We start from the raw sequence: 20,339 nt of genomic DNA on the forward strand, positions 1-20,339 counted from the left end.
ATTTTTTAAAAATATTGCTTTTGAGGCCTAACATTCAAATTATATGGATCCATCATCCACGGGGAGGCGCGATGGCTGAGTGGTAATGGGCTTGAGTTCCGAACCAGGGGTCCCGGTGTCGAATCCTGGTGAAGACTGGATTTTTTACTTTCGGCATCTTTAGGGCGCCTCTAAGTCCACCCAACTCTAATGGGCACCTGACTTTAGTTGGAGAAAAAAAACAACACCGTTTTGCTGGAACATAACACCCTGCTCGTTAACCGTTGGCCAAAGAAACAGAAGACCTTAACATCATCTGCTCCATAGATCGCAATGTCTGAAAGGATTAACTTTTTTTTTTTTACTTTTTACTATCATCAATGTATTAAAAAAGAAGAAAAAAAAAGTTTTTCCAACATTCCATTTATTCAAAAGCTGACGTCATAAATGGATGACGCTTGTAGCAGCAGAAATAACACCGTTGTCGATAACACGCAGTTTTAAAATCTAGGCTAGCAAAATAAAAGAAACAGGCTGTTCAACTGGAATTCCCGATATTATTTGTTTAGGTTTCGGTTTTCTGTGGTATGGCGTATGTTGTATAGAAATAAATACAGTTGATCTTATCAGTTGAGGTTTGTTCTATTTCTATGTCTGTTTTATAATAAAAATGTTCAAATAATTTACATGTAAATACTTAGATCTGTTTAGTTAAGGTCTAACTTAGGACTTTTGAAGGAGGTCGAAAATTGTATTAATACGTTCTTTAGGTAATCCTCTACCCCAGTGATGCCCAACCTTATTTGGTCTGCGGGCCATTTTAATTTTCGGCATTCGTGTCGCGGGCCATATCACCAAAAAGAAAAAAAAATTAAACATACAATGAGCTATTTTTAATAGTTTTATTTGTTGACTTACTTTCATACATTAATGTGATGCATGAAGTTTATCCAAAAACCATCTTCTGAATATCTGGCTGCATAGATGAAACACCAAGTCAGAGCACTGAATCTAGATGTTCATCCGTGAGCCGATTACGTAACATGGATTTCGCCTGTTTCATCATTGAAAAAATTTGTTCACACAAATAAGTGCTTGAAAACATTGTGATCATCTTTAGCGCTTGTTTTCGATTATTTGGAAACACTTCCTCAGGTATGATGGATAAGAAGTCAATAGTCTGCATCACTTGAAATTTGTCAAGCAGGGATGTCTGGCTTTGTAAGTCAATCAGTTCCAGTTGCAGATCTGTCGGGGCACTTGACACATCGGCAGTAAACGGATTTTCAAAAAGACGGATTTCATTTTTTAAATTATGAAAATCTACAAATCTTTCACTGAAATTATCTATAAAGAGCCTCAGAAGTTGGATCATTCTTTCTTTTGGGAGAGACATATTTAGCTGCTTATCATTTTGTAGAGTGGTACAGGTTGGAAAGTGAACAAGATGCACCTTTTCCGCCTGTTGAATGAAGAGTTGCAATTTTGTTTGGAAAGCACATATGTCTGCATACACATGCGAAATCAATTTGTCTTTCCCTTGTAGTTTGGTGTTGAGTTCATTTAGATGTGATATCGCTTAAAATAGCCAAATCCCACAAACATGAGGGGTCGTTCAGTTGTGGCACTTGTTTTGATTTATCGGTCATAAATATTTCAATTTCGTGTCTCTAATTAAAAAATAAAAGTTTTAATACCTGTCCTCGGCTTAACCAGGCCCCCCCCCCCCCGCACTTCACTGTGAAATACAACGTCTTCATATTCAAACTCTATTTCTGTCAGAAAATCTTTGAAAGTTCTGTGATTCAACGCTCTTATGATTTCATTAAATTTACATTGTTGAGCACAATCATCATCACATGGTCCTGATTCAAAACCTTTCCACAGAGATTTTGTTGGTGAATGATGAAGTGAAGCCGCAAGGATTCAGTTCCATTTGACTCAACAACTTTTTAAATAACTCTTGTTGTCATTCCGAGGTGACATCCAACCATATTTCTAGCGCCATCAGTAGCCACTCCAACTAATTTATTCCAAGGAAGAGCAAGGTCCTCTATGATGGTTGACACTTCTTTGAACAGGTCTTCTCCAGTTGTAGTCCCATGCATGCTCCTCATAGCTGCTAACTCCTCTGTTATATCAAAATTGCTGTTTGTACCGCGAATAAATACCAAGAGTTGCGCAGTATCAAATATGTCAGTGGACTCGTCAGCTGCAATAGATAACATTTTGAATTCTGCTGCTCTGTCTTTGAATTGTGAATGAAAATTTACCCCCATATCTTCCACTCGCATGTAACTGTCATGCGAGAAAGGCTGACAGCTTCTAATGTATTCTTCTTTTCAGGGCACATTTCTTCCATCACTGCTAGCAAGCACTTTTTTACACATTCGCCATCGGAAAAAGGCTTCATTGCAACTCTGTAGCTGACCCTTATCGCAGACTCATTTTTTTGTCTCTTGTTGTCTAATATTCTTGTCGATCCCCCAACCTCTAGTCTTAACTTGGCAATCTTGTCTTCGCGGCTAAAACCAAGAATGCCACCATATATGTTTATGTGTTGGGCTTCATAATGTCTTTTAATGTTATGTTCTTTAAAACCAGCCACACTTTCTTTACAAATCAAAGAACTGTCCACTTTTCCTGAAAGTTTCTACATTCAGAGTCCACTTTTCCTTTCTTAGGCTCTCCCACTTTATTAAATCACAAACGTTAAACACTACGGTACCAATCGCTATGATATCAAAAGAAAACGACCCAAAACGAATCATCAATGACGCTCTGTGTTGCACACACAATGTGTCAAGGACACGGCTAGCTCAAGACAGTAGCGGAATTTTCCTAGAATTAAAAATAGCTGTCAAGTTTTATCGCTATTAAAAAAAAAAAGCACTTGTGTTCTTACAATAAAAAAAAATATTTTCTATGAATATTAGAATACCAAACCTAAAGATGGAATTCATCAAAGAATGAGTGAGAATCCTAACTTAAAGAGAATTTTTTTTTCAACATTCTAATTTTTTAATTTCTTTTTTTTTTTTACATTTTGTTCCAATGCTTTGGCGGGCCGGATAGAAGCACGTCGCGGGCCGGATCTGGCCCGCGGGCCGTAGTTTGGGCATCGCTGCTCTACCCTATCATACACGAACACACACTAAGCCATATATATTCTAGGCCTAATATATTCAGTTTGGTTTAATGGTTAAAAAACCCTCTTCAATAAAAAAAAAAAACTATATAAAACTGCAGTCAAATGGGATTTGACTTTAAATGTAAAAAAAAATAAAAATAATAACAGTCATTTAATTATTTATGGGTGTAATTTTGTTTGATATCGAATAAGAAAAGTAACTTCTACATTATTTTATCTTAACTTATATAATACAGACGTTACTTCAAAAAAAAGAAGATGATTACGCCATGCATGTTAACCAATAACTTAAGTTCTGCCAAGTCACTGGTATTCATGGCTGTATCAGGGAACTTATTCCATGCTCTAATAGCACTAGGGAAGAAGGAGCATTTGTACAAATTTGTCCCAGCATATGTGTCTTTCTGAGTATTTTATTTGATTTTCTTTTTGTATTCGAAGATTGTGATCTCTCCTACTATTCAGGCTCTCTTCTAACTGCACCACACGACACAACGAACTGAAGGAACCTCACAACTCATCAGGGCTCCAAAGTATCAGTAACAGTTTAATTTCAAATACATTACAAATACTGTACAGTTGGCAACAACATCACACTAACTGTCCAAAACCTAGCCTTGCTCCGCCTGACTTCACACACCGTCTGTCTCTAACTTCGCCTCGTCTGATCACATTGCGAGGTAACGTGAGGTGAAGTGATTCTGACACACTCGCTCTTATATAGTGCCTCTACTGGCCTCGAACCTTCTTGACCACTCCAGTTGATCACTTTCGCAGTGACTTGCGTGCGTAATATTTACGACAATGGTCCTTGCCGAACTGGCGTGTACTGTCACTGGTCTCGGTTGACCGCTCGTCCTGCGCTGGACTGTGGAGATTTGGGTAGGCTAAAAACACACAGCACTACCCACATCTGTGTCACCACAAGGTTGACAACAGTATAATTGCTACTTTACTTTTGAGTCTTCTCTCCTGAAGATATAGTTTATCACCCTCTTTATTACATACACAATAGCAGCATTATGTCAAAATAGCACTAATAAAGAAAGCCGTCAAATTGACAAAAGAGTAATGACAAATCCCCCAAAAGCTACAATGCCAATTATCTACATTTCCATTCGTTTTTCAGCAATCATTTCACATATTATAAAATATAAATATGCAAATTAACGAAACACAATTCACAGTATGCCAAATCGTACAAACTAAATTTGTATTGTAAATGTATATTCCTAGAATCAGTCCCGGGAGGAGCAAAATCCGAAGGGGGCTCTTTACGTTTTTCTGTTTTCTACTCTAGAATCAATCCCAGAAACCTCCAAAGTAGAGCGTAAAGTGTAATCGTTCCATAATGATAATGAATGCATTTTGAGAAATGACACAATGGACTGTCAATGAGTCTAATGGTATGTGCTAGGGTTAGTAGAAACTCTCTCAATCGCTTGTGGACGTATCTCGACATTTCTGCCATTTCTCTGTCACGCTGGACACTTTGTTTCAGCTTTGCTTCGTTCTCCAACATTCTATTGACTCAATCTGTTCGCAACGCCCTCCTGCACACTGAGGAAGTGTTCGACTTTAGAGTGATGATAGCTAAGAGAAAACTGAAAGGCATGCATTCAACCCTACACCATTTTTTTTTTGTTTGTTTGTGGCAGAGTTGTACACATAAATTGATCCTTTGCGACCTGAGATTCAGCGATACAGTGAAGAGATAAGAAATGCGTTGGAAACATGGTCTGATACCCCTACCCCCCCCCTCCATTTCCAATTTGCCAAACTTTTAAAAACCTTTTTACACACTTCCTTCAATGAATACAAATTACTAAAACTCAAAATATGTTTTTTATTTTATTTCATCGGATATTTAGATGAGGCCTGCTAAACAAATCAAAGTTATAAGATCACAGTTGGAAATATTAGGGGACTTTAAAGACCAGGTTGATGATCTCCTTAGATGCATATGTACGGTAGGATGCTTATTTATAAAATATGTATCTGTTTGTGTCTAATAAATGTTTAAAAAAAAGATCTATTAGCTATGCATATTTAGAAAAAAATGAGTGTGTTAGTAGTTAATTTAGTTCAATATTTGAACATTACAACAAATATAATAAACTAAATTTAGTGAATAGTGATTGGATGTGGTAATGAGTGTAAGCCCTCCACTACCTATGAAATGCTTCCAATGACTTGCGTCTCAAAAAGCCTCTCACAATCAGTCCAACACCTGACCTTCGCGTGTGGCTAAGTTAATAAGTCCGACGGAACTGTTCTCACTGACAGGAGAATGGTAAAAGGCGAGGAACTAGGGCATAAGCCAGTAAGTTTCAGGCAGTAAAGGTTCATTGGCTCTGAACTCCTAAATACCAACCTCTGATACCTTCCAGCTATACCCAAACATGAGAGCAAAGAAAATATCAGGAACCGGTTACCATGCTGTGTGGGCGACATTGCTCCGACCATGGGAGAATGCCCTGGCTGAACGAGGCAAAAAATGATTCTCAAAAATCAGTAGGGGTGTGACCCTATTTATACATTTAAAGCATTGTTTCTTAACCTTAACTTGTAGCGCCACGTCCCAAGGCAAAAAGAAATAAAAATTGCGCTACTCTTAGCAAGAAACATGCACCAAATAGACTTCTGAACTACTCAAAAGTGCGCCTTTCTGACGTCTACAGCTTATTATTGACACTGAAAAAAAATAAAATGCTGATCAAATGAAGTCAATACCATTGAGAAAGGTCATGGGGCAATAATAAAGTAAAGCAATCTTTTTTTTTTTATTATATGCACTGTATAATTAATTCTCTTCTTCAGCATGGTCATCTCCCAGTTCAGCTATGCAACTTGTACATCTACTCCCAAAACACAAAACAGGCTATACTAGACTATCTCTATGTGTTGTGGATCTATTGTGATATACAAATATACAATTATTTACATAAGTCTACACTGTGGTTTGGAGGCAAGGTGGCTGAGTGGTAAAGCGCTTGGCTTTCAAACCGGAGAGCCTAGGTTCGAATCCTTGTGAAGACGGGTAATTTTAATTTCGGGATCTCTTGAGTCCACCCAGCTCTAAAATACCCAATATTTGGGTAAAAGTAAAGGCGGGGGCCACATAAACATTACCTATACATCATCTGATCGTAAGGTCTGAATGGGTCTTTATAAGACAGCTTTCTTGCTGTTATTTAAAATGAATCAAAATTAAATTATACCTTTTATTTAGCGCTACTTTTCCTGCTCAGAGCGCTATGGTGCAATCTCAATGGGGAGCAGTAGGTATCTGGGAGAAGGTTTTCCGTGCTGCCTTTAGGCGTTCAGTAAACACAACTCTGCTCGAGTCCCCTTCATAGGTAGCCAAGCCAAGCCAAGTTCAAGCGTATTTGGCCTCTCGACCACGCTTCCCATTCAATAAACAATATTTTGTATTACAATGTTATTTGTTGACACTTTTAAAAAAGTGTTGTTTTACGTTGAGAATGTACCATCAAAACACTGTATACATTTTCAGGTTCTTCAAGTCGGAGAATATTGGCTAGAAGAAAGAGACAATAAAACTTTCACTGACATTTATCAGTTTCTGACCAATCAAACAGCCGAATGCATCAGCAAATGTTCCTCTATTCCATGTAAGTGTTCCATTTTGATGTTGAATGAATCTGAATTTTAACTTCAGAGGTGTGCAGGGAAAAAACAAACTGGTTTAGCGTTCATTTCGTGGTTTTTTTTTTCTGTTAATATCATATTCCATTTTTAAAAACAATTCATCTGCAGACTTGGCGCTTTATCAAGAATGTTATAAGTATAGTACATACATTTTCTTGGTGAGATTAGGATAATGTCGAAGTATTTTCTTGGTGAGATTAGGATAATGTCGAAGTATTTTCTTGGTGAGATTAGGATAATGTCGAAGTATTTTCTTGGTGAGATTAGGATAATGTCGAAGTATTTTCTTGGTGAGATTAGGATAATGTCGAAGTATTTTCTTGGTGAGATTAGGATAATGTCGAAGTATTTTCTTGGTGAGATTAGGATAATGTCGAAGTATTTTCTTGGTGAGATTAGAATAATGTCGAAGTATTTTCTTGGTGAGATAAGAATAATGTCGAAGTATTTTCTTGGTGAGATTAGGATAATGTCGAAGTATTTTCTTGGTGAGATTAGAATAATGTCGAAGTATTTTCTTGGTGAGATAAGAATAATGTCGAATTATTTTCTTGGTGAGATAAGAATAATGTCGAAGTATTTTCTTGGTGAGATAAGAATAATGTCGAAGTATTTTCTTGGTGAGATTAGGATAATGTCGAAGTATTTTCTTGGTGAGATTAGGATAATGTCGAAGTATTTTCTTGGTGAGATTAGAATAATGTCGAAGTATTTTCTTGGTGAGATTAGGATAATGTCGAAGTATTTTCTTGGTGAGATTAGGATAATGTCGAAGTATTTTCTTGGTGAGATTAGAATAATGTCGAAGTATTTTCTTGGTGAGATAAGAATAATGTCGAAGTATTAGACTGGTGACGGGGTAAAGGTTTTACATTTTTATTCTTTAATATGATTTTGTTTAAATAATTTTAATATACAGATAGTAAATATAATTATCTCATTATATAGTATTAAGTGTAGACTGGTGACTGCTTTTGTATAGAGATGTGATGACCAATAGCTAAAGCGCTTAGCCTCCAGCCTTAGGGGTATCGAATCCCGTTAAAGACTTAGATTTTGAACATCATGATTAAGGTTAGGGTTTTGGGTCCAACTTAATTGGGTACCTGACATATATTTTTGGGGACGTAAAGTTTGTTGGTTGTTGTGCTGGCCATATACATACTAACCGTCGGTCATAGATACTGTTATAACCCTATTCGCGACGCAAAAGGGTTAACTGTGTGTGATCAGCTGACATTTGTGACACAGGCCAGTAATAAAAGTTTAGCGTGCTATATTGAAAGGCAAGGGACAGTACTGGCATGAACTTTGCACGTGAATAGCGCCCGTGTTATGGTCATCTGATCATAAGGATTGGGCAGACCGGAGAGACACGGTGTGTAGGAAAGCGGCAGTTCAAGACCGGAGAGCGTTGAGACCGGGACTGTTAGTCAGCCATGAAGTCGGTCCTGGTGCAGTCCTCCAGTGAAACGTACGAGTCCAGGAAGAGACAGTAGAGTTATGAGTTTAGTACAGTGATATACATTCTAACGTTGCAGCAGTTGATTGTTTTGCCAATTGTGTCGTATCGGCTGTTTGATTTGTCCATTATTAAAGTACCAGATTATTGTGGAGCTCTTGTTGTCAGGTTCTTGTGTTGATGTGTTGTTGTGTTGTGTTTAGCAGTGTTTACAGAAGGCCTGAGTAGGAGAGAGAATCGTAACAATACATTACAATGCAAGATCCCAAGGAAAAAGAGAGACTGGACGGCCCAGAAATCCACGGTGTCGTGATACGGAAGCATATGCCAAACAAATTAAAAAAAACAACGTTGGGACTGCTGGAGAGACTTGCCCGGAACCGAGACGCCTGGAGAAAGCGGCACCACAAGCAGAAATAAGATGAGATGACAGAAACTGGCGCGCTTACATCATCTGGCCTGTTAGATCTCAATGTCCGAAAGAAGTAATGCTACCTACCTAGTGGCTTAATTCAAGTCCCTGATTTAAATTATAATAATTGGCACGTTAAAAGGGGCAATGGAAATTCATGAAAACAAGAGATGTCTATTTAATGTCATAATATACATTTTAGCACCAAAATGTACTTTATTAGGTTTGTTGACGTCCTCACTTGTAAAACTATTAGGGCTCTGATTGGCTCGTCTTGTATGGCAAGATAAGAGCTGGATATTGGGTTTAGTTGCAACAATGTCGTCCAAACAGTAGTTCCCCTCTTCTTATGGAGTGTAAGTGTGTGTTTCTAAGGTAACGACGCGGAAAGGAAGTGGTCGGTTTGGTAAGGTTCATGTTCACTAGCGGATCCTGAGATGAACTCCATTTGGTGGCAAGGCTGGAAGGATCGGTCCTCCCGTAGAGCCTTGGCGAGAAACTCTGCTGTTCGACGTATTGCCTCATAGCTCCAATATTGGTCAAGTGACTCCGCAGACCCCCCCCACCCCTCCGCAGCTACGGACACTCAATGTAAGATGTGCTCCACTGTTTCCAATGACTCTCACAATGTCGGCATCGGGCATCAAATTGGGCAGAACCGGGCAAAAGTATGCTCCAACAGAGCAGTGCTCCGTCTTACACTGCGCAATATTTGTGTGTTCCGCCCTTTTTCAGCCTCCACCATAGATCGCCTCGGTTTGGGTGACGCAAATGCTGCCAGACTTTTTGGCGCCACACTTGTGGATCCGATTTTGTTCCAAGCCCTACCCCTGACGCCCAGTAAACCCTAACCCTACGTATAGGCAAACACACACTGCGAGGACTGGAGGTATATATATTTTTTTTCAGGAAAATGCGTTTCTGCAATTAAAAAATGAAAACACTTGCTGTCAGGTTGTGGTAAGAGGAGTGATTGGAGGGGGCGATTGCCCCTACAGCCCCACCCCCGGATCCGCCAGTGGGTAGGCTATGGTGATGAATCTACAGGAGGGTCTTTATTATAATTTAAATGGAATAAAAAGACTGTTATAATAGTTGAAAGGGAGAGACTAATTAGAGTCGTAATAGTACTTTATGTACATGTTTTCTGAATAAGAATTAGGTTTAAATATCATTTTATTTTGTTACTGTTATATGTTTTGGTCTCCGCAAGTTAAATCTTTGCATATTGTTAATAAAATTTATATCAAGATTTTATCCAAACAGATGTCTTTTTAAATTATAATAGGTTCTACTATGTATACAAACAGAATACACCTACATCGATTTAGTCGTACAAACTGTTGGAATTTAAAATCCAGCGACGGAGTTTTAACACCCCTCTCAACCCAATGGTTCGGTCTGAAGGAACAGCATGTTACAGTGTGAAATTCGTGACGTCGTATGCTCTGTCAGAAAGTTGTACTACGTTCTGTAAACTGAAATTGTAAAAGAGTCACCGGCTACTAATTTTTCCTCTATTAAAAGGGCAACAAATTTAGATTTAATTAGAGTAAACAAGAAGTAAATTAGAAAAGGTATTTTTACGTTTAAAGTTTTTTATTTGTCTTTTCTATTTATTGATTTTGTTTTTTAAAAAATGAATTTGTTTTTTTTTCACGAAGATGGAAGCGAAGACGACTGCCAAGCAGCTGACACAACTGAACCATGTGATACTCCAGTAATGATTCCAATTTTGAAAGGTTGTTTTTTTTTGTCATACAATACAATAAAATAGCGTTTGAAAATGCACTTTATTTAAAGCGTGCAGCCTTACAAAAATTTTATTGAAAAAATAAAAAAAATACTTCTTGTACTATAAAGGCATTTTATTTTTTATTGTGTGTGAATGAAAAACAGTAGTACCAAGCATTGTTAAACGTTAGCTTAGTTGTATTTATTATAAAAATAAAATCACTACAAAGATTAATTGATCATTCAATTTAGGCTTATGGCACTGTAACTATTGACACATTTTAAATGAATTCTTTAGTTACATTTATGGAATATATTCGTATTTCACAGATGACAAAGAGCCAAGTCATATTTTACTTAGAATTGAAAGCATGGAGAATTCTGTTACAGCTAATTGCAAAAGAATTAAAACTTTGAATCAAAAGTTTAAAGAGCGCGAAAAAAACACAAAGGAAAATTTTGCAAAGGCACAAGAGAAAACGGAACGAAAATTCGCTGAGAAATACGAAAAGATAATGGAAGAGTTTCACGCTGCTAGCAGTTTTATGTTAAATTTAAAAAAACAAACAGAGTCATTGTCTCAACAAATTTCTGAAAGGGCAATAACTGATAGTCAGCAAGAAGAAAAAGAGAGAAACATTTTTGTTGAATTTGATGAAATGAAAGCAGAAATATCAAGAACCACTGAAGAACTAACTCATTTAAGATCCCTTAATGAAAAACTATCAAATAAAGTGATTGGAAATGAAAAGAGAATATGTGATTTATGCATTTCTTTTGAGAATGAAACTCTTTTAAAAAGTGAGCTAAGCTCTGCTCAAAATACTGTGAAAATCGACAAGGAAATGGAGGGCAAATGTAATGACCAGCTGAAAGATATTGAGGATAAACCTCATTCTGCTAATGCTTTCACTTTAGATATGCAGTCAATGACATGCCAAGTGCAAGAATTACAGAAGAACTTTTGTCTAACAACTCAGATGATAGATCCATTAAAACAAGACGTTTCTGATATTTCAACTGTCGTCACAAAATTGAAAGCGTCTCTAGATAGTTTAGTTGATGAGCAAGGGAAAAAACTAAGTGACCATGAAGATAAGGTATGTTTAATGTAGATGCGAGTTATCAATACACTCTACTAAATACAAAAGGAAAAACAGCGATATAAATAAATCATAATATGCAGTTTAAAACATATTCCTAAAAAATCTTATTGCTCTAACAACTCCCTCCCCCTTTTTTTTCAGTAGACACATCTGGATCTGTCTGTTTCAGAAATATAAATCAAGAATTACTGTGGTTGAACTAGGAGAAAAGTGGAAAAATTATATATTGCATTCAATCACATAAAACAAAGAAACATACCGGTTCAAACGAAAAGACATCGCTCCACACCACATTCGTATAAAAAAAAAATTGATTACCCAAGCTATTCTCCACTAAACAGTCATTAGATAATGACTTTGCAATTAATTTAGTACAGGGGTTCTCATCCTGTGGATCGCAACCCCTTTGGGGGTCGATTGAGGATTTACCAGGGGTCGCCTAAGACTATCGACATTATGGATTGTTTTTGTCTACTCTTCTGTATGTGTGTTTGTGTTGGGGCGTGGGGGTCGCGGCAGAGTGGGGGATTGTAAAAAGGGGTTGCCGAGCTTAAAAGGTTGAGAACCGCTGACATAAGCCATCATGTATTAAAGCTGTTTTAAGAATTTCTTGCAAAGCCTCATATATATCCATAGGAGCACTGTAGTCTTTGGCAGTTGAGGTTAGGACATCATCTCCTTCCGCTTCGGACAATTTAAAAGCGATATCCTTGATGATGTCTGTTGACTATTATTTCAAATATGTTATAAGAAGCTTTGGTATTTTTGTAATATATAATTGTGATAAATCCGTAATATATGAATTAAACATTGTACGTTTTAAAAAAGGTTGAATAATGCATCCATAAATTTGAATTTTAGAATCCATAACACATTGGATAACATGAAAAATTGGATGAACTCCAAATGGTAGCAGGGGAGGAAAGCATGGGCTTTCCGTAGTGCTCTGCTAAGTTAGTTCCTTATAAATCCTCCATCCATTTCATGTGACCCTTCAGTTGTCTCTCTGCAGCTATTGGACACACTTGTAAGATATGCACCACTGTTTCCTCTGCGTGCCCCATTAGTTAAATCAGGGGGGGGTATGTCATTTGTAACGAAAATAATATTTACATGCTTCCAATCGTATCTGCTCTCTATGAGGTAAATGACTTTGAACCTGGCAAACAGATCAAATGATAATTTCTATGAAAGAACGCATGTCTGTAGACAACATTTCCTCCTACTTTCCAAATCCACTCAACATCTCATTGCACTTGCCAGAATTCCAATGAAAGTCAAAGTTAAAGGTTTTTAGGAGACATAAATAATTTCACTGTGGAACTTTTTTCTTTAATCAGGCCTCGACCCAATTCTGGATCAAGCGTTTACAGCCCTGTTTCTATTCGTCTCTGTTGTACCTTCTTCCATTTGCAATAATATATGTATTTCTGGAAACAGCCTGTTAGTTATCCAATTGAAATACAGAAAATTGTCACGTGTGTGGAATGTGACTAGGAAATACTAACGTAAAAAGAGACACGTCAAAAAGAAATTATTTCATTGATTTGTAATTGTTAATGAGGAGAAATACATATTTCAAGAATAGAATTAGGCCTACATATTGTACCGTGATTAAACAATAAGCTTAGGCAATGCAAATCAGATAGTTACATTAGGTCTCCAATTAATATTTTGTAACATCATAGTTATAAACGAAAATAATTTACTGTTGGGGGTCGTGAATATGTGAGGAATTGTAAAAAGGGGTCGCCAAGCTAAAAAGGTTGAGAACCGCTGATTTAGTATAATGAATTTGGTATCAATCCTTATTTAAACAAAGCTTTTGGCCGCTGGCAACTCTACCTACACAGATGTAAGGTTACATAACTCTGTCAATTCTAAAAGCTATCCAATAAGAAGTTTCAACAGCTCCTACATTATATTTATGCTATCGCTACTTTCCAAATGGGTAGGACTACCAAATGGAAAGCTACTTAGACTTCTTGAGACCAAAATACAACACAGTACCGTGGACACACGTAGACGGCAAAAAGAAAACCAATTGGACCATAGGCGGACAACGGTTAAGTCTGCATGGGATGTAAAAAACTGCCCTTCTTGGACTCGAAGACAAGCCTTATTATTATCATTTGCCATCAGCGTCAGGTCTAAATTTCTTTCCTTTACATTATGTTATAGCTCCTTCTTCGTAGTCGAAGATGAGCACATTTCTCATTTCTTATGGACTCAAAGATGACTTAAGTCCAATCCTCGCTTTAAAAAGCCGGCCGCATACGTGGCATGGGTGGGTTAGGTCAGTTGCAGATAGGTCTGCTTCTTCTCTCAGCTTTTTGTTGGTTCGGCGCTCTTTCACCCTGGCCACTCTTCTTGCTTCAACTCTTGAGACTCCGGGACTTCACGCCATGAGGAGCGATCGAGAGCTAGTGCTTCCCAGCCGTGAATGTCAATATCGCATTCCTTGAAGGACCTTACATAATGTAATGCATATCTGTCGGCTAATCTCTGATAATCGCTATCAAAATGAAATATTTGTTTGTTCGACTTCATAGACTCGGCTGATAGAGCCTTAATAGAAGCATAGGAGTTTTGCAACTTCCGTTTTAACTATTGAAGTAAAAGTAAAACCATACTGTGAAATATCGTTTTTATATTTTCTTTTCCTCACGTACTTTCTTCGTTAATCATTTTAATGGGTTGTTCTATAATTTGAAAAAAAAAAACAAAAAAAAAACTTATTTTCTTATCTTTAAAAAAAAAGACGTTACTTCAAAAAAAGAAAATGATTACGCCCTACGCGTCATGCATCTAATCATGCATGATAACCAATGATTTAAATTCTGCCAAATTATTGGTTTTCCTGGCAACTCATTCCATTCTCTAATAGCATCAGGGAAGAAGGAGCATTTGTACAAATTTGTCCTAGCAAATGGAACAAGGAATGTGTCTTTATCATTGTGTCTTTTATTAGTTTATTTTGTATTTGAAGATTTTGGTTTAGTGTTATATCAATATTGGGATTCCATGATAGTTTTTTTCATTTATTTTAACATTTAGGTATTTCTCTATGGTGGTTAACTTTATCGAAAGCCTTTAGAAAAATCTTATAAGAGATCATCTATTTGCTAACTATTATCTAATCAGTTTAAAAAAATCCTCACTCAGTCCTATTAGTTGTGTTTCACATGATCTAACTTTCTAAAGCCATGTTGGTTTTGAGTAAGAACATTATCTTTGTCTAAATGGTTTTAATGTATTGCTACATATTATGTGTTCTAGGATTTTACATGTGATGCTGGTAAGTGATACTGGTCAGTTGTTTCTTGGGTCAGATTTTACTCCTTTTTAAATATTAGGCTGACGCTAGCTTTTTTCACTCTCTTGGTACTCTGCCCTGGTTAAGAGATGCCTGGAAAAGTATTTTGAACACTGGTGCTAGCTCATTACTTAGTTCTTTGATTAATCTAGCTGGAATACCTTAAATAACATGGACTAAAAAATATCGGCGTATTACTAATTATTATCATTAGAAATCTAATATATTAGACGTATTCTTTTTTAATGATTAGCCTAATTATTTAATGTTTATTTTTTTTTAAATTTATTTTTATCAAGGTATATGGGCAGTTTGTTCAAATGTCACAGGAGATAAAGGACTTACGTGAGTATTTTAAGTAGATTTTTTATATTATTATTTATTTCCTATTAAAATTAATATATGTTGCGTGACAATTCTTATTGTCGATTGAAGAACTTCGTTAAAAAAATCGATGATTACATAATCCAATATTTAAATATAAAAAAATCTGCTATGTACGGGACATAGTGGGTTATGCGAACTCCATCGAGAGGCTGATAAAAATCCTGATAGAGCACACATCATTTTAGTTTTCTCTAGCTGAGTTGTGTTATTCATACCATGCGGTCTGTAGGGAAGATGATCTAAAGGTCTTTTGTTTCTGTGGCACATAGTTAACGAGGGTGTCATGTGGCCAGCACAACGACCAACCGCCTTTACTTTTCTCTAACTTACTTCAGGCTGGGGAACTCGAAGGTGTCCTAAAGATCCCAAAATAAAAAAAATCTAAGCATTCACCAGGACTCGAACTTGGGATCCCCGGTTTGGAAGCCAACCTTCACCACTCAGCCACCAGGACTGTGTTGATGAACGTCTAAATGCAGCTTGAAGACTTTGTCCCCGTTAAATGCGATCCTTTGACATTTGTTTAAAAACTAAAAACGTACGAAAATAATAGTACAGCACATTTTAAGACAAGCCAAATATATGGATAATCATTCTCTCCATCATTACACGTACAATGCTGCTGTTCACGTCTCTCATTACCATTGTTGTTGTGTTTTTTTTTAACAGATCAGCATGTCGGCTTTTATGTAGATGTTGATTCAAAAAAAACAATGAATTTAAGAGCTACAAGAAATTTAACCTGCTTTGATCATGAGCTGTTTAATGAAGGCAAGCACTTTAATCTAAGGACTGGAATTTTTGTTGTCCCATGCAGTGGTTTATATTTGTGCAGCTTGATATTGGAAATAGACCAAGATAATGACATAGAATTTAATATCCACGTGAAACCAAAGTTTGAAAAAGAAACTATTAAAGGTATAACTCATCTTAAAAATAAAGATACAATTGCTTCTGTGGCTTTTCCCATAGATTTAAACAAAGAGGATAAGATGTATATTAGACCAATTAAGGATTGTTTCAATTTAAACATCAGCCATACGTCATATTTTGCTTGCGTATTAATCAAAAAGTTTTTCCGAGTTGAAACTTTACATAAATGAATTCAATTATCTTACTTCACTACTATAGAATCATCTATGCTTCTTATATTTTACTATAATTATTGATATCTCAAATTTTTCTTCTTGACAGTAATTATTATAATAATTTTTATTAATACTTGTAAGCTTTAAATATAGGTTTACTGAAGTGTTATATCTATTGCTAACGAAAAGAGATATTTTGTTTTTTATTTTTACAAAGCTTATATCAACTCTCTGTCTGTCTGTATGTAAAGAGTTTGTATAATATCATTCTCCCAAACCTAATCTCGGATCACGCTGAAATTTGGCACAATTATTTCTTTTACCTGACAACACAAAAATAAAACACAATTAACCAATTAGTGAATTAACTATTGGTAATAATTATTTTGTTTGGTAACTTGAACAAGGGAATTAAATCGTGTAAGTTTAATTTGTCCTTAGATACTCTTGAGCGCTGATAATGCATTAAAAAAAAGATCATGCAAACATTCACCAAGATAACCCCCTTCTTCCCTCCCCCTTTTCACAACTGGCCCAGACAAGAGATAGGATCCTAGCGCATTGAGAAAGCTAAAAGATAAACAAACTCAATTGGTTAAAACTATTTCTAATCGCTCAGATGTATTATGTCTAGTTCCGCCACACATATAATTACACAACTGATCCAAACTAATTGATACAATTAATATTAAAATAAACTTTACTTTTCTAAAAAAAAAAAAAAATGTTTTTTATGATTTTCTTGTTTTAACATGTATACAAAAGTTTTATTTGTCAAAAATAAATTAGAACTTATGTGTTTTCTTGTGTAAAAGCTACTAGTGTTAAACGAAAGCATTTATTTTTGCTGAAAAAAAAATTAATAATGCATTCTGTATGCAGTTAACTTTACATATTTTTAAAACAGAGAAATATTTTAGTAGAAAGTGGTAAATGTTTTTTTTATAGTAGTGTCTATTGATACTACTCCCCGACATCAGACAAAAAGAAGGACTTTTTCCAAAGAACAGAATTGAGAGGTCGTTCATTAAATCTCTGTCTGAAGCTCCACTATCCCCATAATTTCACCATATCCTTTTGGCGTCGTCACGGATCCTTCAGCCATTGCTAATGGAATCTTATGTCCCTCCCCCATTTAGTAACTGAGAAAATATAATCCGGGAACTATATATGGCTTCTTCTGTCAGAATCTGGCGTGACTGATCAAGTCAATTCTGGAGCGGCAGAGTTTGTCACAGTTCGTGCATATATATATATATACATCTGTCCTAGGGCTAGCTAACAAGGCAGCTTTCTTTTTCTTTCTCTTGGCTGACGCAGCTTCGTTTCTTTTGCACTCGGCAAAGTTCGTACCATCACGTACAGTCTGTCTCCATGCTGTCCGGTCTTGGGCTATCTTCTCCCACATACTTTGTTTGATGCCCGTGGTTCTCATGTCTCGCTTACAGACATCTCTATAGATTAGTCTTGGGCGGCCCTTGGAACTGACTTCCCCCTGCAAGTTTAGCGTATATGCATCCCCCGTCGTCCTGTTGGAGGTTTGGACTAGGAAGTAAATTATCTTCAACTCTAAAGGAACATCCCAAACATGTAAAACAAACCTAACAAACATTGTATTATTTACATTTGGAAATATATGGAATAATTGCTTATAAAAGATTTTTTTTTAAAGCTACTATCTATGTGTTGAAATTCCATGCACATTTTCTTGAGATTGTACTTTGTGATTGAACTCTCACAGAAAATCTTATTTATCTTTTTTTTTTCACTTGCATAGTAAATTCTTTTTTTAACATTAGATTATGCCAGTAATATAAGAATTAAACATCTTAAGGAGATCTGTAAAAAAAATTTTAAGATTAAAAAAAAATCATCTTTTAGATAGTTATGAACAGGTTTGTGTTGTCACTTAACCGTAAAGTAAAAGCAAATATTCATAAAATCAGAGAAAACAAGGTCACAAAGACAGTTTGTGTGGAAACACAAACTCAAAATCGGCCCCCGAAGTGGTCCGCTCGGGCAGGTAAAAAGGAAGATTTGAATATTTTCAGAGAGAATATCAGAAACTATGAACTACAAACTATCTACTACAACCTTAACAACTACAACCCTATCAACAACTACAACCCTATCAACAACTACAACCTTATCAACAACTACAACCCTATCAACAACTACAACCCTATCAACAACTACAACCTTATCAACAACTACAACCCTATCAACAACTACAACTTATCAACAACTACAACCTTAACAACAACAACCCTATCAACAACTACAACCTTATCAACAACTACAACCCTATCAACAACTACAACCTTATCAACAACTACAACCCTATCAACAACTACAACCCTATCAACAACTACAACCTTATCAACAACTACAACCCTATCAACAACTACAACATTATCAACAACTACAACCCTATCAACAACTACAACCTTATCAACAACTACAACCCTATCAACAACTACAACCCTATCAACAACTACAACCTTATCAACAACTACAACCCTATCAACAACTACAACTTATCAACAACTACAACCTTAACAACTACAACCCTATCAACAACTACAACCTTATCAACAACTACAACCTTAACAACTACAACCCTATCAACAACTACAACCTTATCAACAACTACAACCCTATCAACGACTACAACCTTATCAACAACTACAACCCTATCAACAACTACAACCTTATCAACAACTACAACCCTATCAACAACTACAACCTTATCAACAACTACAACCCTATCAACAACTACAACCTTATCAACAACTACAACCCTATCAACAACTACAACCCTATCAACAACTACAACTTATCAACAACTACAAACTATCACCAACTACAACCCTATCAACAACTACAACTTATCAACAACTACAACCTTAACAACTACAACCCTATCAACAACTACAACCTTATCAACAACTACAACCCTATCAACAACTACAACTTATCAACAACTACAACCCTATCAACAACTACAACCCTATCAACAACTACAACCTTATCAACAACTACAACCCTATCAACAACTACAACCTTATCAACAACTACAACCCTATCAACAACTACAACCTTATCAACAACTACAACCCTATCAACAACTACAACCTTATCAACAACTACAAACTATCACCAACTACAACCCTATCAACAACTACAACCTTATCAACAACTACAACCCTATCAACAACTACAACCCTATCAACAACTACAACTTATCAACAACTACAAACTATCACCAACTACAACCTTATCTCCGTCGATACACAAAGAAGAGACGTGCTCGAAAGTGTTGTCGATACTGTTGTAGTGTTAGTTCGACTGATTCTATTAAAGGCAATGGACGGTTGACAGATCTTGTTTGGTGCCCCAACGGTCAACAGTCTAAGGTATAGTGAAAGTGAAGTTAAATGTGAACCTGGCCCCACTGATGCTATTGAATGTAATTGATCTAATTATTTTGTTAAAGGTTAATCTCTTATTGAAAGCCTCAATAACAACCACAAAAAAGCTTCTCCTTTAATGGTTGTAGTGGTACCCGTACTATTACTGGTATTCCCAGCATCTTTACAGTCCTCAGGCAATGCCGCTTAAGCTGGCTTGAACATGTTCGCCGGATGGAGGATAATCGCATCCCGAAAGTCATTCTCTACGGACAACTCGCGAATGGCTCAAGAAAAACTGGTTGCCCCTCACCTCCGTTACATGGATGTAATAAAACGTGACCTCAAATCAGTGAACATTGATACTGACCATTGGGAAGACATAGCCCTAGACCGCACTAGTTGGAGAGAGACAGTGACCAAGAAAGCTATGGACAGCGAAAAAACATGGGCATCAGCTCTGGAAGAAAAACGTACAATGCGAAAAATGGCCAGCTCCTCGACTGTCAGGGGGAGGTATGGCGAGAATGGATATGTTACTTTGATATTTTGGTATGATAGTCATATCCCCACGTATAGGTACCCCCAGGTTGTGACTGTGAATAGTCTTGTACGTGTTGTG

General features: G+C 36.5%; 1 protein-coding gene across 5 annotated transcripts; it reads left to right on the top strand.

The window, feature by feature from the left end:
- Positions 1 to 476: 476 nt before the first annotated feature.
- Positions 477 to 17,032, top strand: LOC106060950 (uncharacterized). Of its 5 annotated transcripts, none has more exons than XM_013218985.2 (8): positions 486 to 614; positions 4,431 to 4,548; positions 5,002 to 5,100; positions 6,648 to 6,765; positions 10,341 to 10,418; positions 10,741 to 11,510; positions 15,132 to 15,177; positions 15,889 to 17,032. In XM_013218985.2, exons 2-8 carry the CDS (start codon positions 4,525 to 4,527, stop codon positions 16,320 to 16,322), a joined length of 1,569 nt encoding a protein of 522 aa, XP_013074439.2. In that variant the 5' UTR covers positions 486 to 614; positions 4,431 to 4,524; the 3' UTR covers positions 16,323 to 17,032. The 5 variants fall into 5 exon arrangements, with proteins under 5 accessions (XP_055875880.1, XP_013074439.2, XP_055875875.1 ...); XM_056019900.1 differs by having other exon boundaries at positions 4,431 to 4,536; XM_056019895.1 differs by having other exon boundaries at positions 499 to 614; positions 4,367 to 4,548.
- The last annotated feature ends 3,307 nt before the right edge of the window (positions 17,033 to 20,339 follow it).

The sequence above is a fragment of the Biomphalaria glabrata genome, chromosome 1, assembly GCF_947242115.1.
Source record: "Biomphalaria glabrata chromosome 1, xgBioGlab47.1, whole genome shotgun sequence".
In the NCBI taxonomy this organism is placed as follows: Eukaryota; Metazoa; Mollusca; class Gastropoda; family Planorbidae; genus Biomphalaria; species Biomphalaria glabrata.

Coding starts and splice junctions, on each gene's coding strand:
- LOC106060950 (XM_013218985.2), top strand. CDS start 4,525: ATGAGTCTAATGGTATGTGCTAGG. Junction 4,549..5,001: donor GTCTAATGGTATGTGCTAGG/GTTAGTAGAAAC, acceptor TCGGATATTTAG/ATGAGGCCTGCTAAACAAAT. Junction 11,511..15,131: donor TAAGTGACCATGAAGATAAG/GTATGTTTAATG, acceptor ATTTTTATCAAG/GTATATGGGCAGTTTGTTCA.